Raw genomic sequence first — 18833 nt, 5'->3', positions numbered from 1 at the left:
GAAAGTTACTTGGGTTATTTTCAATTTGAATTTACATGTTTTCAAAGACTTCCTTTCAGGAACCCATACAGTAGAAGGTTTTATTGCTATGAAAACCTAGTATCAAAAATGCCCCAAATTAAGTGGTTGCGACCCCCAAAGCTCTACCTGGTGATAAGCAGTACAGCCCCCCTTATACTAGTCAGCTACCGAATCTTGCCTCGGGGGACACTAAGAATACCTCTCGGCCACAAAATCAACAGCAAGCCGTGCAATCAGTCAGCTATTAACCCTCATTTATCTTTTTATGGGTGTTTTTTCTCACAGCGCCGGGCACATCGGCCACCCGCCGGGTGAAGCCGCCTTCCCCGGGCCCTGAAGGGAGGGATAGCGGAGGCCATGATCGACGGGAAGGTCCGACCGGCCCGTCCCCCGTCAAGCAGGGTAGCAGCCTCTTGCCCCATTAAAGCCCATTATGTCCCCCCTGCCCGGGCAGTCTCCCCCTTATCCCCGCTAGAAAGCCATTACAGACCCTGTGCCGGTGCCCCCGCCCGCCGCCCCTCACACCCGCAGCCGTTGGGGCCCCTGAGGGGAAGGCGGCATGAGGCTTCCAGCGCCCCCGACCCGCCAAACCCCCGTCCCGGCTGCAGCGGGAGGAGAAGGAGTGAACGGCCGGGGGAAACCCCGCGCTCCGATTGGCTGCGCGGGGCGGAGGACCGCGATGTGATTGGCTGGTTCCGTCCCTCCCGCCTTCCCTTCCCCTCGGCGGCTTAGAGGGTTGAATTCAAACCGGCACCGGGAGCGGCCGCGCACTTGCGGCGGGACTGGGCGCTCTGGGGTAGCGACGGCAGCAGCACTCCCGGTGCGTGCCGGCTCTCACGGGCTGCAGGGCGGGCGGCACTGCAGGGAACGGAGGGCAGTGACTCTCAGGGCGCGGCCGTGGCGCCAAATGTTTAAACCAGATCTCGGAAAGGCCCCGCCTGCAGTCAGCGGCCGGGGCGGGGCGGGGCCGGGCCGTTGGGCGGCGCGCGCGGGCCGGGCCCAGAGGCGGGAACCCGGGGAGGTGAGGGGCGCCGCCGCCTGCCCCGCACGTCACGGAGCGGGGGGTCGCGTGTGTAACGCTTCCCCTTCTCCCTCCTCGCAGCACCGGCGGGATCTGCGATGCAGAGCGCTGCGGCGGGACCTGTCGCCTCCTGAGGCAGGAGAATGCAGCAGGAGGGCGGGGAGATGGGGACCGGCGACAAGGTAATTCGTTTCGCGGTGCCGCCACCGGTGGGAAACCGAAGCGGCAGCCCCCCTCTTGGGGTGCCTGTTGTCAGCCGCCAACAGCACCCCATGGCGCCAAACCCTTAAGTGCGGACGAACGCGAGTAGAGAGCGGGCGGCGGGTGGCGGTAACCTCGCTCTCTCCCCTTCACTTCGGTCGCTGTCCTTAATGAAATGACCTAAAACTCCACCCAGAGACCTTTAACACCGATTTTGTAATGAGCAGTGCTGCTCCCTGGCTCCACTTTTTTTTTTTCTTAATCGGACGTATTTCAGTCGTTCTTTACAGCTTTCTCCTATGGGCTGACATTCATTTCGTCCGTATTTTCCTTGGAGGGAAAGAAAAGATTCCCAGATTGTTTGGGGTTGGAAGGGACCTCAAAGCTCATTCAGTTCCAGCCCTATGCCACGGGCAGGCACACCGTCCACTAGACCAGGTTGCTCCAAGCCCTGTCCCAAACTGGCCTGAGTACTGTCAGGGATAGGGCAGCCACAGCTTCTCTGGGCAACCTGTGCCAGTGCCTCAGCACCCTCACAGGGAAGAACTTCTGCCTAAGAGCTCATCTCAACCTCCCCTCTGTCAGGTTAAAATGAAAGTTACCTCAAGAACACCATGGGCCCCATGTCTTCAACTAAAGGCACAGTCAAATAAATGGTTTCAGGGAAGGGTGTGTTGGTCCAAAGCAAGACTGTGACCTTCGATTTTGAGCTACCCAAAACATGCAGTTGATCTCTATCCACTTTGACTGTTTCCAACAAATGGATTATAGCACTTCTGGTCTTTTAACACTTTTGGCCTTTAACATCACAGATTTTTCTTTTCCTTGGTGTGTAGCAAAACCATCCTTCTGAGCCATACAGAGGCATATTGAAAACTCCTCTGAAACAAGCAGCTACCTCACATTTGGTGTTGACAGAGATACAGCCTGAATGTCAGCTTCTCACCACACCCCCAAAACCCAAAGAAGTCCTTCCAGCAGATCCATGGACGCCTACTTCAAACCTGAAAATGCTCATTAGTGCAGCTAGTCCTGAGATTCGGAGCAGAGAACAGAGGAGGGAATTGTCAAATAATACAAACATGATCCTACAGGCGAAACACTGTTTGCAGGTATGTTGTAAAGGTGTCTTTATTTACTTTTTTAGGTTTGCTGAGGGTTGTTTATTCAGTATAAAAAGTCATATGTTAGCATACTACATCTTTAAGTTCAGATTTTGGAGTGTTTACCAAATATAAGTAAGGATATTGATGAGTTACACACCACAGGTAACACTTCGCTGGTTTTATTTCCCAGCTGAAGACAAAAGGAGAAACCCGGGCCTTCAACAGTGCTCCCGGTGAAGCTCTTCAATATCCATGTTCATATATTGTCAAAAAACTTCAAATTCTCTATTTCTTATCCCTATGCAGAAGCACTTATCGGGAGATGAATATGAAAAAACTCAACCAAGCCGCAAAGAGAAAAGTCTGGGATTACTGTGTCACAAATTCCTAGCTCGGTATCCTGATTACCCCAGCACTACAGAGAATAATTACATCTGCCTCGATGAAGTAGCTGAAGAGCTCAGTGAGTTGCTGTATATGCTATTATGTATTTCTTGGTACAAATGTTCCGGTAAATCTATATTTCATGTTAGTACACTTTTTTTCCCCTAAAACTTCGAATCCTACTGTGTACTCTTGCAAAAGTTATTTATCCCAGTTTGAAACTCTCCATTCTTACAGCAATCCTTGTAAAAAGCTGATATTTCTCCAGTTGGCTGATTTGAGTAAGTCTGAATTTTCTTTAATATTAAACATCAAAGTTATTGCCAATGCCATAAGTAACCAGTTGCAGCTCTTTGGATGTAGAGATGATGGCTAAGATTAGTGGTTGGATTTTTGAGGCAGGATCTAGCGTTTCCCAAGCTGAACCCCCAGCTTCCTGTCCAATCATGACACCAAAGCAAGAACGTACTTTCTGCTCTCTATGATAATTTAATTTTCTCATTTTATATTACTGTATTTGTATCACACCGATGATCTACTGAGAGTCATAAGTTGCTAACATTAAGCTGAAGTTTTTTTTAATCAGAACTATGAAGTTCTACAGTCTGTAGAATGTTTTCTACAGACTGTAACACTGACAAAAGTTATAAATCATATTGCTGTAAAATTTTGGTGATGTTTTATCTTCAGAATATGTTGGGCAACACAGAAGAGGGATGAAACGCAAATCAAACAGAATTTCTATTTATGCTTTGTACAAAATAACATCTCTTTAAGAAAACAGTCAAAACCGAGAATGTAACGGACAAATAGAAAAGGACAGTGTGTTAGTATAAGACATACAGAACTGATCTAATGGCTCTTCTGGCAACAGTTTTATTTCTTAAGGAATGCTGTAAACCAAATATAACTGTGGAAAAGCAAGTCCTTCCATATCTAAAGCAAGAATTGTTTTCTTTTCCTTGCTGGCAAGATCTGTAGGGGCTCTTTTCAGTGAAAATGGCTTAGAAGTATATTAAGAGGAGAGGGAAGTATAGGAAACTCTTCCTTTTTCTGTGCAAATCATGTTTCAGGTAAATGGGGAAACATTTTCTGTAGTAGAGATGTTGATCTTTCTTTTGTTATTTTCAGATGTTGAACGTAGACGCATATATGATATTCTGAACGTGCTGGAGAGCCTCCATATGGTGAGCCGCCTTGCCAAGAACAGATATGCTTGGCATGGGAGACACAACCTCTCCAAAACCCTGCAGGCTTTGAAAAAAGTCGGAGAAGAGAACAAATACACTCAGCAAATTCAAATGATCAAGAAAAGAGAATATGAGCATGAATTTAATCTTGATGGGGGAAGAAATGAAGACATGGCAAGGTCTTTTGGCTTAAATGAGAATTCAGAGATGTCTTTCGTTGAGCTCCCCGGAATGGAATTTCGTGCTGGTAATAATTCTCTATAATGTCAAGAATAATATGTGCTTGTAATGATAGATATCTATGAACTTGGGAAAAAGAACATTTATTGGCCACTTTTTTCCTGAAGTGGTAGTGCCTGAAAGGCACTACAACTGTTTGTGGTGAGGAAAAGTGCTTTGCACTCTTTCAGTTCTCTTATTCATGCACATGTATTTTGTTTTTACAGTGCAAGAGCAAGAGGGCACCAGGTGAGACTATCAAACATACCCAACATACAATCCAGTTGCAGGATTTGTTACTATCAAATGTTATAGAAGCCAAAAGTCTCAATTAATCTATTTATTATTCTAATTTAAGTTTGATTCATGGAATAAATGTTAATTAAAGATTGTTAAATGCATGGTATAACCTGCAGTTAACATCTTTAATAGTACAAATTGTCTGGAAATGGGAAATATATACAGGGAAAGCACACTCTTTTTTGTAGTTAGACTTCGTATCCACTTGATTATCTGTTTCTTGCATTGTAGAAACCTGATTCCAGAGTCCACATGGACCCTGCCTAGTTACTGTGTCATTTGTTCTGATAATAATTGTTACAAATTTTTTCAGTGTTTCAAATATGTTTGTAGCTGCCATGTCACTTAGTGCTTTCCTCCTTTCTCTTGGTTGCTTCAGCATCAGTTAATAGCAGGAAAGACAAGTCTTTACGAGTGATGAGCCAGAAATTTGTGATGCTCTTTCTTGTATCGACTCCCCAAATAGTAAGCCTTGAAGTTGCTGCCAAAATCTTGATCGGAGAAGACCAGTTAGAAAACTTAGATAAAAGCAAGTTTAAAAGTAAGTACAATATTAATTGAAAGCTAAATGAACTATTCCAGTGCTAGCTCATATTGTGTAAAATACCATCATCTTTTTCCTGCCATAAATATATTTGAGCCTTCAAAAACTCACTGAACACCTTTAACAAGAGCTAAACAGTTTTTAACAGCAACCCATTTGTGCATAGGCATTGATACATAATGACCACATAAAAAAAAAAGTCCATTAAATCCTCTTTTCTGAAGCAATGTCACAAGGCTGCTTCTCAGTAACAGTTTCTCATTTTCCTCAAGCAGTCTCTTACAGATTTCAGCATCATTTCACCAAAGCTGCCCCAGAATTATGCAAATCTGTGTTTTGGTCATATAACTTACTTGTTGGATAGCTAAAGAAATTCTGTACAAGTCCTGCTAATTGCTTACATGTGAGAGGAAGTGAAACCCAGTGCTGTAACTGCCAATTGTTTCTTCATTTTTTCACCCTGCTCCCAGTTCCCTGCATGCTTCTTCCTCTTCTCCCTTCAAATGAAAAGGTACTTCTCGGTCTAGGTTTGTACATCCATCATAATAAAAAATGTCCCTACTCTTTCTTGAGGGATCAAGAATTAATTGTGGGTTTCACTGAAAATTATACCCTCCCTTGATTATCAGACAGACTCCTTTGCATTTTTTGTGTGTGTGGAGTTGTATCTATTCAAAATTGAAACTGATCCTCAATGGTTTTGGTTTGTGTTTTCCTTACCATTGCATCATGGCAACATAGAGAGGCTGGGTGGGTGGTCAGTAGGGGAGTGGGATGGTGTTTGTTTCACTTTCTTCCTCCCTGACATTTGTCTCACAATAAAAGCTTTTGCAGGGCATTCTATCCATGTGTCTATTTCAGTTATCATGTTTTACCATGTTCTTGATGAAGCAACACAGTCCCAAATCCTCAGCAACAGAAGCTTTGGCCTAAGTAGATTACCTTTGAAGTCCAGAAGTCACTTGTAATTTGATTGCTGAGTAAAACTGCCTAATAGCTCAACCTAGAAGCAGTTAAGAACACACAGGATGATTATCCTGTTAGATTTTCATGTGTCTTTTCCTCCTCATACCCATGTTTGCCACTGCATAACTGCCTTTTAAAATACTTATTTTTACTACAGCATTTGTACAGGTTTGGTCATTGCACAGAACCCAACATATTTTCCAAATTTTTTTTTTTTGCTACATTTAGAATAACAGACTCAGCAGTATTTTCTTTCCTAGATCTGTATCTGTCATTCTATTTTACACATAAAATTTATATTGTGATGTTATTTCATAGTATAAATACCTGTTCCACAAAATTATTTTCATAAAACCATTACAAAGGTTTTTCTTTTTAGCTGCTAAACAGAGGTTACAACTCTAATTCTGATGTATGTTGACTTGTTCATTGGAATTGCTGTAACTTGCCTTTGTTTATTTTATTTCAGCCAAAATTAGAAGACTTTATGACATAGCAAATGTTCTCAGTAGCCTTGAGCTTATCAAGAAAGTTCATGTTACAGAGGAAAGAGGTAGAAAACCAGCATTCAAATGGACAGGACCTGAGGTCTTGCCAAGTATTCAGGGTAGGTGTATGTGTCATTTCCGTTTGGTCTGCTGATGATTTTGATTGTTTCTTTGATTTCTCTCCTATTTTTTTTTTTTTTTACTAAAAGACGGAGTAAACTAAGCAGAAGACACATCACTATCATTGGTCCTTGACAGCACAGCACACCACTGTATTCCCACAGGGTTAGATGTATTCATACTGAGACTCTTGCATTTGCATTTTTGCTGCAGTATTAATTATGAGCCAGGCTCAAATAATTGCTTTTAATTACTGAATCTGCACAGGGTATGTATTAACTCTGCATTTTTTCTGCTTTTTAGATATAAAACTTGAAACAACTTCTATGACCTGTCCCCCTCCTATTTCGGAACCAATCCTTTCCAAGGAGCAGTGTTCCAAAAAACTTTTTCCTTCAAGAGGAAAGCAAAACTTCGCTCGGCATCCATCTCTCATAAAGTTAGTTAAAACTATAGAAAATGACAGAAGAAAGATCCAGTCTGCACCCACAAGTCCAGTTAAAATAAGTGCAAGTACGTATCTTTTTCTAAGCTTGTTTTTTCACTCAGGCACAGTCTTTGTTAAATATTCAGGCTTACTATCTTTTCATAGGAGTAGTAAGTGGGTATGCCACTTAAAACAAGCATGTCTTTTTTTGACAGTTCTTAAAGACAAGGTAGGGAAAATATATGTTGCACATATATATATATATGAAACTTTATAAGATTGTTAGTGAAAACAAAGCTCAACTGACCTGTATTCAGTGTGTAAGTAGAAGCTTTTTCCAGTTTGGTGGACCAAATCCAGTCACAGCTTGCACAGTTGCAGCAAAGTAGATTTCTTCATTGAGATCTGGACCAAATTAAGCACAATGTAGAGAACTCGCAGCTGCCTCTTTCACACCAAATACATCAGGAATGACATAGCACTGGTTTGGGTTTAAGAATAATATTAAATCCCTTTCTACATATCTGGGCTTTGTGTGACATCTTCTTGGGCACAAACCTTGTGTTTGTGTACTGTAGCTGATTATGTGGATATTGTACCTTTCCCTAGGAACAGCTCTAACCCTGGTTTGTTGTGAAAACTGTGCTTTAGAACTTACTGTCTAAGCAGTTCTGCATTCCATAAAATTACCAGAAAACTACCTAGCAGTCATAGAATCAGAGTGATTTCAGTTGGATGGGACCTTAAAGCTCATCCAGCTCCAACCCCTGCCATGGGCAGGTACACCTTCCACTAGACCAGGTTGTTCCATGCCATGTCCAACCTGGCCTTGAACACTGCCAGGGATGGGGCAGCCACAGCTTCTCTGGACAACCTGTGCCAGTGCCTCACCACCCTCACAGGGAAGAACTTCCTTGTTATATCTGACCTAAATCTCCCTTGTTCCAGTTTAAACCCATCATCCCTTGTCCTGTTGCTACAGTCCCTGATGAAGAGTACCTGCTCCAGCATCCTTGTAGGCCCCCTTCAGATACTGGAAGGCTGCTGTGAGGTATCCACGCAGCTTTTCTTCTCCAGGCTGAACAGCTCCAACTTTCTCAGCCTGTTTGCAAATGGGAGACGCTCCTGTTCATCCTCAGAGCCTCCTCTGGACTTGCTCCAACAGCTCCATGTCCATCTTAAGTTGGGGACACCAAAACTGTACACAGTGCTCCAAGTGGGGTCTCACGAGAATATTCATGTTCTATTTGCATATCCTCTGCGGAGGGAAAAAAAATATGAAGCTGAGGCTTTAAAAACTGTTGGATGTAATCTATCAGCCAGTTGATCAAATCAAGTCCAGGCTGCAGTTTGAAAACAGCATAGGGTCTCAGCATCTTCTCATCAAATGTGTCTCATAATAATGCACTTTCCTCAAGATGAAAGTTAACTCCTACATTTGTTTCTTTTCCCCCTACCAGGTACCCATCAAGACCTTGCAGCTTTCCCAGGTGAAATGGCTCAGCTTCCAGCAATCACTAAACACAAGCTGGAGGAACAATCAAAGTAAGTTTGCACAAGTGGTAAGGTGAGAAGCTTTTTGTTTTCATAGAATCGTAGAACAGTTAGGGTTGGAAAGGACCTTAAGATCATCTAGTTCCAACCCCCTGCCATGGGCAGGGACACCTCACACTAAACCATGTCACCCAAGGCTCTGTCCAACCTGGCTTTGAACACCACCAGGGATGGAGCATTCACAACCTCCCTGGGCAGCCCATTCCAGTGCCTCACCACCTGAACAGGAAAGAACATCTTCCTTCTATCCAATCTGAACTTCCCCTAAGTTTAACCCATTACCCCTTGTCATGCCACTGCAGTACCCAGTGAATAGTCCATCCCCAGCATCCCTATAGGCCCCCTTCAGATACTGGAAGGCTGCTATGAGGTCTCCACGCAGCCTTTTCTTCTCCAGGCTGAACAGCCCCAACTTTCTCAGCCTGTCTTCATACGGGGGATGCTCCAGTCCCCTGATCATTCTCGTGGCCCTTCTCTGGACTTGTTCCAACACTTCCATGTCCCTTTTATGTTGAGGACACCAGAACTGCACACAATACTCCAGGTGAGGTCTCACGAGAGCAGAATAAAGGGGCAGGAACACCTCCTTTGACCTGCTGGTCACGCTCCTTTTGATGCAGCCCAGGATACGGTTGGCTTTCTGGGCTGCAAGCGCACACTGCAGCCAGCTCATGTTCATTTTCTCATCAACCAACACCCCCAAGCCCTTCTCTGCAGGGCTGCTCTGAATCTCTTCTCTGCCCAACCTGTAGCTGTGCCTGGGATTGCTCCGACCCAGGTGTAGGACCTTGCACTTGGCATGGTTAAACTTCATGAGGTTGGCATCAGCCCACCTCACAAGTGTGTCAAGGTCCCTCTGGATGGCATTCCTTCCCTCCAGCGTATCAACCGAACCACACAGCTTGGTGTCATCGGCAAACTTGCTGAGGGCGCACTCAATCCCACTGTCCATGTCAGTGAAGATGTTGAACAAGACCGATCCCAACACCGATCCCAGAGGGACACCACTCATTACTGGTCTCCAGCTGGATTGAGCCATTGACCACAACTCTTTGTGTGCGATCATCCAGGCAGCTCTTTATCCACTGAGTGGTCCATTCATCTTTCAAACTGATGTCTCTCCAATTTAGAGACAAGGATGTAATGTGGGACAGTGTTGAATGCTTTGCACAAGTCCAGGTAGATGACATCAACTGCTCTACCCGTGCCCATCAGTTTTGTAGCCCCATCATAGAAGGCCACCAAATTGGTCAGGCAGGATTTCCCCTTAGTGAAGCCGTGCCGGCTGTCACCAAGCACCTTGTTGTTTTTCATGTGCCTTAGCATGTCTTCCAGAAGAATGTGCTCCAAGATTTTGCCAGGCACAGAGGTGAGACTGACTGCTCTGTAATTGCCTGGGTCATCCATTTTCCCCTTCTTGAAAATGGGGGTTATATTTCCCTTTTTCCAGTCATCGGGAACTTCACCTGACTGCCGTGATTTTTCAAATATGATAGACAGTGGCTTAGCAACCTCATTTGCCAGCTGCGGATGGATTTCATCAGGACCCATGGACTTGTGCACGTTCAGATTTTTAGGATAGTCTCGAACGAGTTCCTCTCCTACAGTGGGCCCAAGGTCTTCATTCTCACAGTCCCTGCATCTGCCTTCCAAGACTTGGGTGGTGCGGTCAGAGCCTTTGCCCGTGAAGACCAAGGCAACGAAGTCATTCAGAACCTCAGCCTTCTCCAAATCCATGGTAGCCAGTTCTCCTGATAGCTTCCACAGAGAGCCCACATTGTCCATAGTCTGTTTTTTATTCGCTACATACCTATAGAATCCCTTCCTGTTATCCTTAACATCCCTAGCCAAGTTTAATTCTAACTGGGCCTTAGCTTTCCTAACCTGGTCCCTAGCTTCCCAGACAACATCCCTGTGCTCTTCCCAGGCCACCTGTCCTTGCTTCCACCTTTTATAAGCCTCTTTTTTCATTTGAATTTTCCTCAGCAGCTCCTTATCCATCCAAGGAGGTCTCCTGGCCCTCCTGCTGCACTTCCTTCTGGTTGGCATGCAACACTCCTGGGCTTGTAGCAGGTGATCCTTGAAGACCAACCAAGAGTCTTGATCCTCCCTGCCCTCTAGGGCTATATCCCATGGAACCTTACTAAGCAGGTTCCTGAACAGGCCAAAGTCTGCTCTCGTGAAGTCCATGGCAGTGAGCTTGCTGCACGCTCTTCTCACTGTCCTGAGGATCTGGAACTCAACCATCTCATGATCACTGCATCCAAGGCTGCCCTGAAGCATCACATTTCCAGCCAGCCCTTCCGTGTCGGTGAGCACGAGGTCAAGCATGGCACCGCTCCCTGTCGGCTCCCCTATTACTTGCAGAAGGAAGTTGTCACTGGTTGTTAAGTTTAAGCTCTCCTCAGTTTAAGTTGGGCTATAGTCTGCAAAAACCAGTAAGCCCTGACACTGAAGGCTGTTTTTTCCCCACTTATTTTCTGTTTAGTGAATTGACTAGTCCAAGTTTATATCAAGTCTTTACATTGCAGAAAATAATTTGTCAGGCTGTTCATTTAGGCACAAAGGTACTAAAATATGTTTGGGTTTTTTCTTGTTTGTTTTGTTGTTTGGTTTTTTTTTTAATTAAGGAAAGCAAAAGAGATGAAAATGAAGTTGTCAGGATCATCTTTGGAATGTGGTCTGTCCTTGCCCAAGATAATCCCCGAGCCTGAACCTCCTCGCACCGAAGCAGCCACACAGCAGCCAGCTCTCACCCAGCCCCTCAGTGCCTGTCTGCCAAGCCACAGCTCAGTCTCACCAGTAATACTACCTCATACTCCTGGTGTGTCATACACAGTATATCTGCATCCTTCCCAAGCCCACACTGTGACAACCTACAGTCCAAGTTTCATGTTGCAGCCTCTACCAGGTGCTAATGTAACTGGAATTAAGAGTATTAATTCAAAAGTATTAAATAAAATAACCACTGAGGAAAGGAACAATCAGATAGCTACAGATGATATGACCAAGACCCTGACAACTACGGAAAGACCAACTATAAAGTCAGAAACTGCATCACAGCGGTGCCTTAAGAGATCACAAACATTACAAGAGAGTCATTTAATTAAAAGGTGTAGAAGGGATGAGGAAAACCTCGATACTTCTCTGGTAAGTTAAATTATTTTTAAATGCCATTTTATAGCTTGATGATATTGCTACCTACTCATTTTCAAAGTGACTTAGGAGTCTACTGCTGTATGTAGACATTTTAAATGCCATTACGCTTGAAGGGGTGACACTTGTGCTGGCTGATGTTTGGGGGGCTGTTTTTTGTTTCTTTACATACACATATCTATTTATATCTTAATTATCGCATAATCTTGCTGCTATTTGCAAAGCATCAGGCAGAATACACAGTATGCAATGTAACACATATCTTTGAAAGGACAACTTAGGATCAGGCTGTATTTTTTTTTTTTCTCCATGTTCCTCTGTCTTCCCCCTCCAAACACTGATCTACAGGAAGTGCCAAAGTGTACAGATGTTAGTCAAAATCAAACAGCTCCCAAAACATTCTGTCAAGACTTACCTATTCATACAGTGATTCTGGAGTAGTTCAGGGTGCTCATCTAGCTGTTATTCATACTTGGCTTTTGAGGTGATAGGAGGGAGAGTGGACACACAGAAGTTGCTTGACAGGGAACATCCCAAAATCCTGATACCTTCTAAATATTTCTGTCCAGTGTTGTGCACTGTTAAAGTTGTACTGTTGTAGGTATAGGCATAATAATATGGCACACAAAGAGAATAAGAGGATCAGACACACTTGATACACATGGAGAAACTAGGTCTAGATTGCTTTCTACTGCTTAGTTGCTCAATGTTTTAGTGCCTGTGTAAATAACTAGGAGGCTTTAAATTGTGCTTGCCAACACAATCATGAAATGTTACCAGTGTGTCATGACAACATGTGGCATCAAACATCCACTAGCTGTGAAGGAGCAAGAGGGAGTAACATGGAACCGGTTGTCTTATAGGTTGACTAAATAGGTTGGTTTATTGACTTGCTTTCCTAATTTTTAAACTTTAAGTATCACTGTAGACCTGTAATTGAGAATATGAAGTCTTACAAGGTCTGCCTCTGGTTTTGTGTGTACTTCTTTTTAAAGGGAGATTCGACAAAACATGAGAGACCGCCTTCCAATAGCTCACAAATGACTCGTGAAATGGACAATTTCCAAGAAGCGAGACAGAACAAAACTGAAACATTAGATCAAAACATGGCAAGTTGCTATGACCAGTGTAGAGGAGAAGGTATTCCAGCAGGTGGAGACAAAATCAAAATTAAACAAGACATACCTGTAGCATTTGCTATTCCTGCTTCTGAGGTAAGCTTTGTCCAACACCACAGCACATCATAAGAGGACATGAAGTGATTTTCAGGCTCCAAATACTTTGAAACAGAATCACATGAGCCTCTCTTCATCAGTAAACTTTGGTATTCTGCTGTTAAGACATAATGCTGTAGAAAACCTGAATAAAGAACAGTTCTGTTGACAAAAACAGAACTTGTAAAGGTAAAAGGATTGTCTTCCAGCATAAATACTCAATATCAGGATTTCTCTTTTGTCACTGTGTTAATCCTGATGGATTTCCAGTTCCTCACTGAGGCTGTCGGCTGGCAATGGAGCCAGCTGATGTGTTTGCATTAGGGCAGTCTTACTTTAAAGAGCATGTCCTTGAGTCATCTGTGTCTAATTTCAGACAGAAAGTAGTACAGGCATGGAATACAAGATCCTTGAAATACAGAGGATAAAAATAAGAGAGCAGTGAGGGGATACAACTCTGGAGAAAAAAAACAAACAAAACACAACGTTTTTTATTACATATTTAGGGTAAAGGTATATTCTGCTTTTCTTTTTTAGACTTTTTTTCCATCTGGTTATCTCATTCCTCTTACTCAATGTGCTCATGGCAACAAGGCAGGCTTTCTGCATAAAGAGAAAGCTGGGACCCATTCATTGCAGCACACTACCTACAGCTCCCCCATTACTGGTGAGTACTAAATCAAACAGGCCTACAGTTCTCTGGCTTAAGAGATTGTGGGCCAGATTAATCCACTGAGGTGATGGAATCACAGCGCAGTGGTTCAATACCTCATTTTTAATCCCCTTCAATATCTGATTTTCTGTTTCAGGTGTCATTCCAGTGACAGCATCTGAACTGAAAGCAGTTAACATTCCTGCTTTTCATATAACACCCTTGAATATAATGCTGTCACCAACTTCTATAGCTGCTGCACCTGTGCTGAGCAATTCCTGTCTCAGTTCAAGCAATACCAGCTCTGCCCCAAATCCAAGTTCTTCAGTTCTGAACTTCACACTTCAACATATAGGACTAATACCTGCTGGTGTGCAAGTTCCTGCAAATCCTATCCTTCAGCACATGGTAGTCCCTTCCCAACCAGAAAACGTTAGCCACAGCTCAGAGAACTTGCAAGAAGGGAAAGTAAGTAAAAATACATTGCAGCTTCCTCACTGGTGGGTTGAGTGGGAAGTTCAGTGTGGTAATTCCTTTCTAGCAGGTAATATTTTTAACTAAACACCTTTTTGACCTTTAAATCAGCACTACCCAGAAAGACCTGGCATAAAGGCCAGCCTAAGTGCAGTGCAGTGGAGAAGTTAGAAAGGAATAACAAGTATCCTGTTTGTTGTGGAAGGCGAGCCAGCTGGAGGATGACAAGATGTGAAGAGACAACTAGTTTAGAGGGAGGATTCTGCATAGATCTGAGATGACACATTAACAAATTGTACATTTGTTACTTTATCTTTCATTCTTGTTACACTGCTATTCCACTCTAAAGTTCTTGCACTTAACATTCACACTTTTAATAGGAGAGGATAGGATTGTAAAAGAATATTTTTTTCCCCCAGGAAATTTCTCTTTTATATTTTGTATAATAATGTATTGCTTAAGATCTGTATTAAAAAAGGAGTTAGAAACCATGTTTTCATTTGATTATTGGGATATATATACCTTTATAGACATATCAAGGAATTCAAGTATATTCTCAGTATAATTTTAGGGAAAGAAATTATTTTTGTAATATCCTGCAGAGACCTAAAACTAGAATTAACTTTTTTTTCTTCCCCTTTAAATGAAAGTAACTCCCTTTTTTTTCTCCTTAGCCTTCTGTTCCAAAGGAACCCCAAGAGCAACAGACAGTTACAGAGAACTTCTTCCGGACCCCAGGAGGCCCAAACTCAGTATCTTCCCTCTCTGCAACTTCAGATGGTACTGACAGAATCTCTCAAGGAACTCTGTATATTCCTCAACGAAAACTTGAAGTCTCAGAAGACTGAAGTTGGGATATTGTTTGTTGGGTGTGGTAGGAGGCACCATGACTGCTACCAGCCTGCACATATCTTGGGCTGTATGAAGGACAGTGTGTGGTTTGGACATGTACTGCAAGACCTCAATACTGGAATAGCCTTAATTAATGCTTTAGAATCAAAACTGGCTCTTAACGAGAAAGTGATATTTTTTTTTTTATTTTTTTTTTTCCAAAGGCTTACATGACTTTGTTGCTATAATACTTGAGGTATCTCGTGGGGTTTTTTGTGTGTTTCTTTTCTGCTATGCAAAGTAAGCTGAAATTGTCTTTGTACGGGAAGGTACAGCCAGTACATATTTTGCACAAAGGAAAGTACTGTGAGCATGTATATATTTTATGTCTTAATGAAAAGGCCACATTTTAAATGTCTTGGTTCTGTGTTCAGTAATGCTTGTTTGTAAAGTTAGTTAAAAAAAAAGCAAACAACAAAAAATGAATTTTTACTCAAGTTTTATATAAGTTAAGAATTATTTATACTGTATTTTTAAATCAATTTGTTCAGATTAAACTTACATCAAACCCAAATGATGACTTTTTAAATTTTATCAAATTAGATTATCTAATTGTGTATTGACTGGCACCTCTTTGTTCTTCTTTCATCAGACAGGGTTATCTGTGTATGGAGAAAGGGTAAATGATGTTTCATCCAAAAGTAATCTAAGTAATTTCATCATCTAACTTCTGAACTCTTATCACTAGAGACTGCATCTCCTAATAACTGTATTTTCCTCTAATTGTCATTATGAAGTTTAGAATTCAGAGTATCTTTATCACCCTGGAGCGTGCTGAGGCACTGGCACAGGTTGCCCAGAGAAGCAAGTGTTCAAGGCAAGGTCGGATGCAGCTTGGAGCAACCTGGTCTAGTGGAAGGTGTTCCTGCCCAAGGCAGGGGATTGGAAGTGGATGAGCTTTAAGGTCCCTTCCATTAAGGTCCCAAAACATTCTGTGATTCTGGAAAGTGTTGCCCAAATGTCACAGGATTTGAGGAGTTACGTGGTTTGGGCCTCAAGCTAATATATATTAGACAATAATATTTGAAGACAAACACATTACTTGGCCTCCAGTTAAACTCAGAGCTAGAGCCAGGTGCATGCTACGCTCTACTCTTGACTGTAGGGAGTCCTCAAGCCCAAGAGACAGCTTTTGTAACACTTTACCTTGGCCTTTATAACCATCTAAAAAGGTTTGAGGCAGAACTCCGAGGTGCCATTACTGACGCACTAGCTATTCACTGTTGCACACAGTAAGGTATGACTTCTTGAAGGAGGGAGCCCCCTGTTCCTTGGACATACCCACACTATACAAAGTCTGCTTTGTGTTTCTGCTTTCCAGCCAAGATCAGTGTCAACCTCCAAGCCCTCTGGCAATTTCATATCAAATAGGTTAAGGTAAAACAACTGAGTTTAAGTAAGTACAGCAGTCTCTTCTGTGCTGAAGGAAGAAAGATGAAGCCTCCTCACACAGCTGTCACTCACAGGACCAAGAGTAACCAACAAATTAAAGGAAAACCCAGGGTAGCTGCCTTCCCAGGTGAGATGTGCCTGGCTGTCCACATTAGGGCTGTAGGAATGCCAACGATGCCTGAGAATCAGGCTTGAACTGGATAAAAAGCCATAGTTTAAACAGTTAATGACAGCAAAACCAACTGGCTTGCTCTTTAATAATGTAAAATGATAGGACAGAATACCCCTGGCAATAGGATCACAATTTAAATACTCATAAAGCAGGAGGAGAGAAGAATAAAAACCGGCAAATGGAGGAATTCTCACTTCATTGGTGAGTAGATTCTTTTCCATTCTCCAAAGTGGGAATTGATTGATCTTTACATCTGCTGTCATTCTCATTCTACAGGTATAGAAGCAGAGTTGAAAGTAACTTACATTACTCAAAGTAACTTACATTACTCAAAGGAAACAAACAACTAACCTTTCATTTTTGAAAGCTGACCAAATAAGAAACCACAGCAATTATGCTTGGAGAAATGCTCTTAAACTGCTTTATGCTGAACATACTGCCTGACTCACTGCCTGGCATCCCCCAGCTCCTGGCAAAATACAGTCCATTAATTTTCACATGGGCTTTATAACACTTGGTCATTTTCCAGGCCGAAAAACTACTGCTGTTCTGCGGAAAGCATCCCATTCCCCAGAAGACCTGCATCTCACTCTGACTAGCTAAGCCTGCTGCTTTCCCACCTGCCTCACCCACCCTTGAATGTGTCCTGCGCACCCGATGTGCTTCATTACCAAGCTCTAGGAAAGTCCCTGTGATGCTCAGGCTTGCTCTGCTTTTGGTACACTGGTTCCAATTCAGTGAGCAGTGGTTTTTAATGCCTACCTTTAGTTTATAGAAAACATTACATTCTCGCTACATCAGCAATACAAAAATTTATGCATGTGTATGCTCCAGATGCATTTTTCAAGTCTGTTCTTCTAATCCCAGGTCAAAACAACCACAGTGGACCAAAATTCTTCCCTGTGAGGGTGCTGAGGCCCTGGCTCAGGTTGCCCAGAGAAGCTGTGGCTGCCCCATCCCTGGCAGTGTTCAAGGCCAGGTTGATCAGGGATTGGAGCAACCTGGTCTAGTGGAAGGTGTCCCTGCCTGTGGCAGGGGGTTGGAACTGGGTGAGCTTTAAGGTCCCTTCCAACCCAAACCAGTCTGAGATTCTATGATAAATCACCAAGGGTGCAAACACTAAATGGTTACAAGCTCCTTAGTGCTTTCCATCCTTCAGCAGCAAGCTCAGTCCTGCCTCAACTCCTCCTCACTGCTGTCTTATAAGAAACGCTCATACCACTTACGTTGCACTGTCACCTCTGCATTTAGCCTTATTTGACCCAGGCAGAAGAGTTCCATTTACTATCCAGTGAGGACCAAGAACAGATGGAATCCAGCTCTCCTGCTGCAGGGAAAAGTAGTCCTTCAACTTTACATCAAGGACCTGTCTCTGTGTTATAAAATCTTTGCTGGACTCAACAGGTAATGGATATTTAGCCTCCTAAGAGTTGTAAAGTAGTCTCAGCCAAACCCCTAAAATACCAAAGTCTGACATGGATTTGATATCTAATTTCCTTATGCTCCTGTGAAAGCCCCAGAGTGGAGACTCTCAGCTTCAGACCTGTGGTGTTTAACCCATGGGCTGCAGGTGCTCTGCACTTCCACACACAGCAAAGTCCATGACACCAAACAAAGCTGCTACATTCAGGTGTCCCTTTAGAAAATGAGAATTAGCTTCTGAATCTTTAGATCCTATAAATCTTTAAAGTGCTTACAATAAAACCTTGTAGAAGTGAACTTTATTCATTTTATTATTGTCCAGCTCTCTAACGTGCCTGCAGAATCATCCATTTCCAAGGAGGCTCAGTTAGGCATGGACAATATAGCTGCAGTGATTAGAGATGCTAAACATCACATATAGTACTAGCCACCTTAATGTGTAAAACCAGTAAGAATTAAACAGTAAAAGGATTAGAGTAAAAAGAGTAGTTCTCTGTACCCTAAAAGATGAACTAGTCGTATCTATCAGATCAGAGGGAAATTCTTGTTTTTAAAGTGAGTTTTAGAGGTTCCTACAAACAGTTTTTGGTTGTTGATTTTGGGGCTTTTTAAATAACTATTTTGGAAATTTACTTTTGGCAGCATGACCCTTTCTGACTAAATCCTCATCTCAGGAGCCATTACTTTTATGATTCACATTTAAGCAATGCAGCAACAGCTCTACAACTTGAATCTTTATTTCTGATCTATTCGACTGCAGTTTGGAATGCCCTCTAAGTGTAATCTGAGGGGCTGCATTGTTGTCCACCTACTCACAAGTGGACATCAGGGTAATGAAATGCCAGGCTTTTGTCAGAGGTTATTTTCAGCTTCGTGATAGCAATGGCATTGCTCAGATCCCTGAAACTCTCTCTCATTT

General features: G+C 42.9%; 1 protein-coding gene across 2 annotated transcripts; it reads left to right on the top strand.

Annotated features, from left to right (window-relative positions):
• The first annotated feature begins 1024 nt into the window (after positions 1-1024).
• E2F8 (E2F transcription factor 8) lies at positions 1025-15057 on the top strand. Of its 2 annotated transcripts, none has more exons than XM_061355025.1 (13): positions 1025-1224; positions 2080-2355; positions 2656-2812; positions 3865-4170; positions 4822-4983; positions 6422-6559; positions 6864-7073; positions 8460-8532; positions 11172-11691; positions 12693-12911; positions 13449-13578; positions 13721-14031; positions 14712-15057. In XM_061355025.1, exons 1-13 carry the CDS (start codon positions 1186-1188, stop codon positions 14883-14885), a joined length of 2715 nt encoding a protein of 904 aa, XP_061211009.1. In that variant the 5' UTR covers positions 1025-1185; the 3' UTR covers positions 14886-15057. The 2 variants fall into 2 exon arrangements, with proteins under 2 accessions (XP_061211009.1, XP_061211008.1); XM_061355024.1 differs by having other exon boundaries at positions 8448-8532.
• The last annotated feature ends 3776 nt before the right edge of the window (positions 15058-18833 follow it).

This window comes from Neopsephotus bourkii, unplaced genomic scaffold, assembly GCF_033783945.1.
Source record: "Neopsephotus bourkii isolate Nb327-2 ecotype Australia unplaced genomic scaffold, CSIRO-AGI_Nbou_v1 NB_768, whole genome shotgun sequence".
NCBI lineage: Eukaryota > Metazoa > Chordata > Aves > Psittaciformes > Psittacidae > Neopsephotus > Neopsephotus bourkii.
Note: the sequence above shows the minus strand (reverse complement) of the source record. Positions and strands in the feature narration are given on the sequence as shown.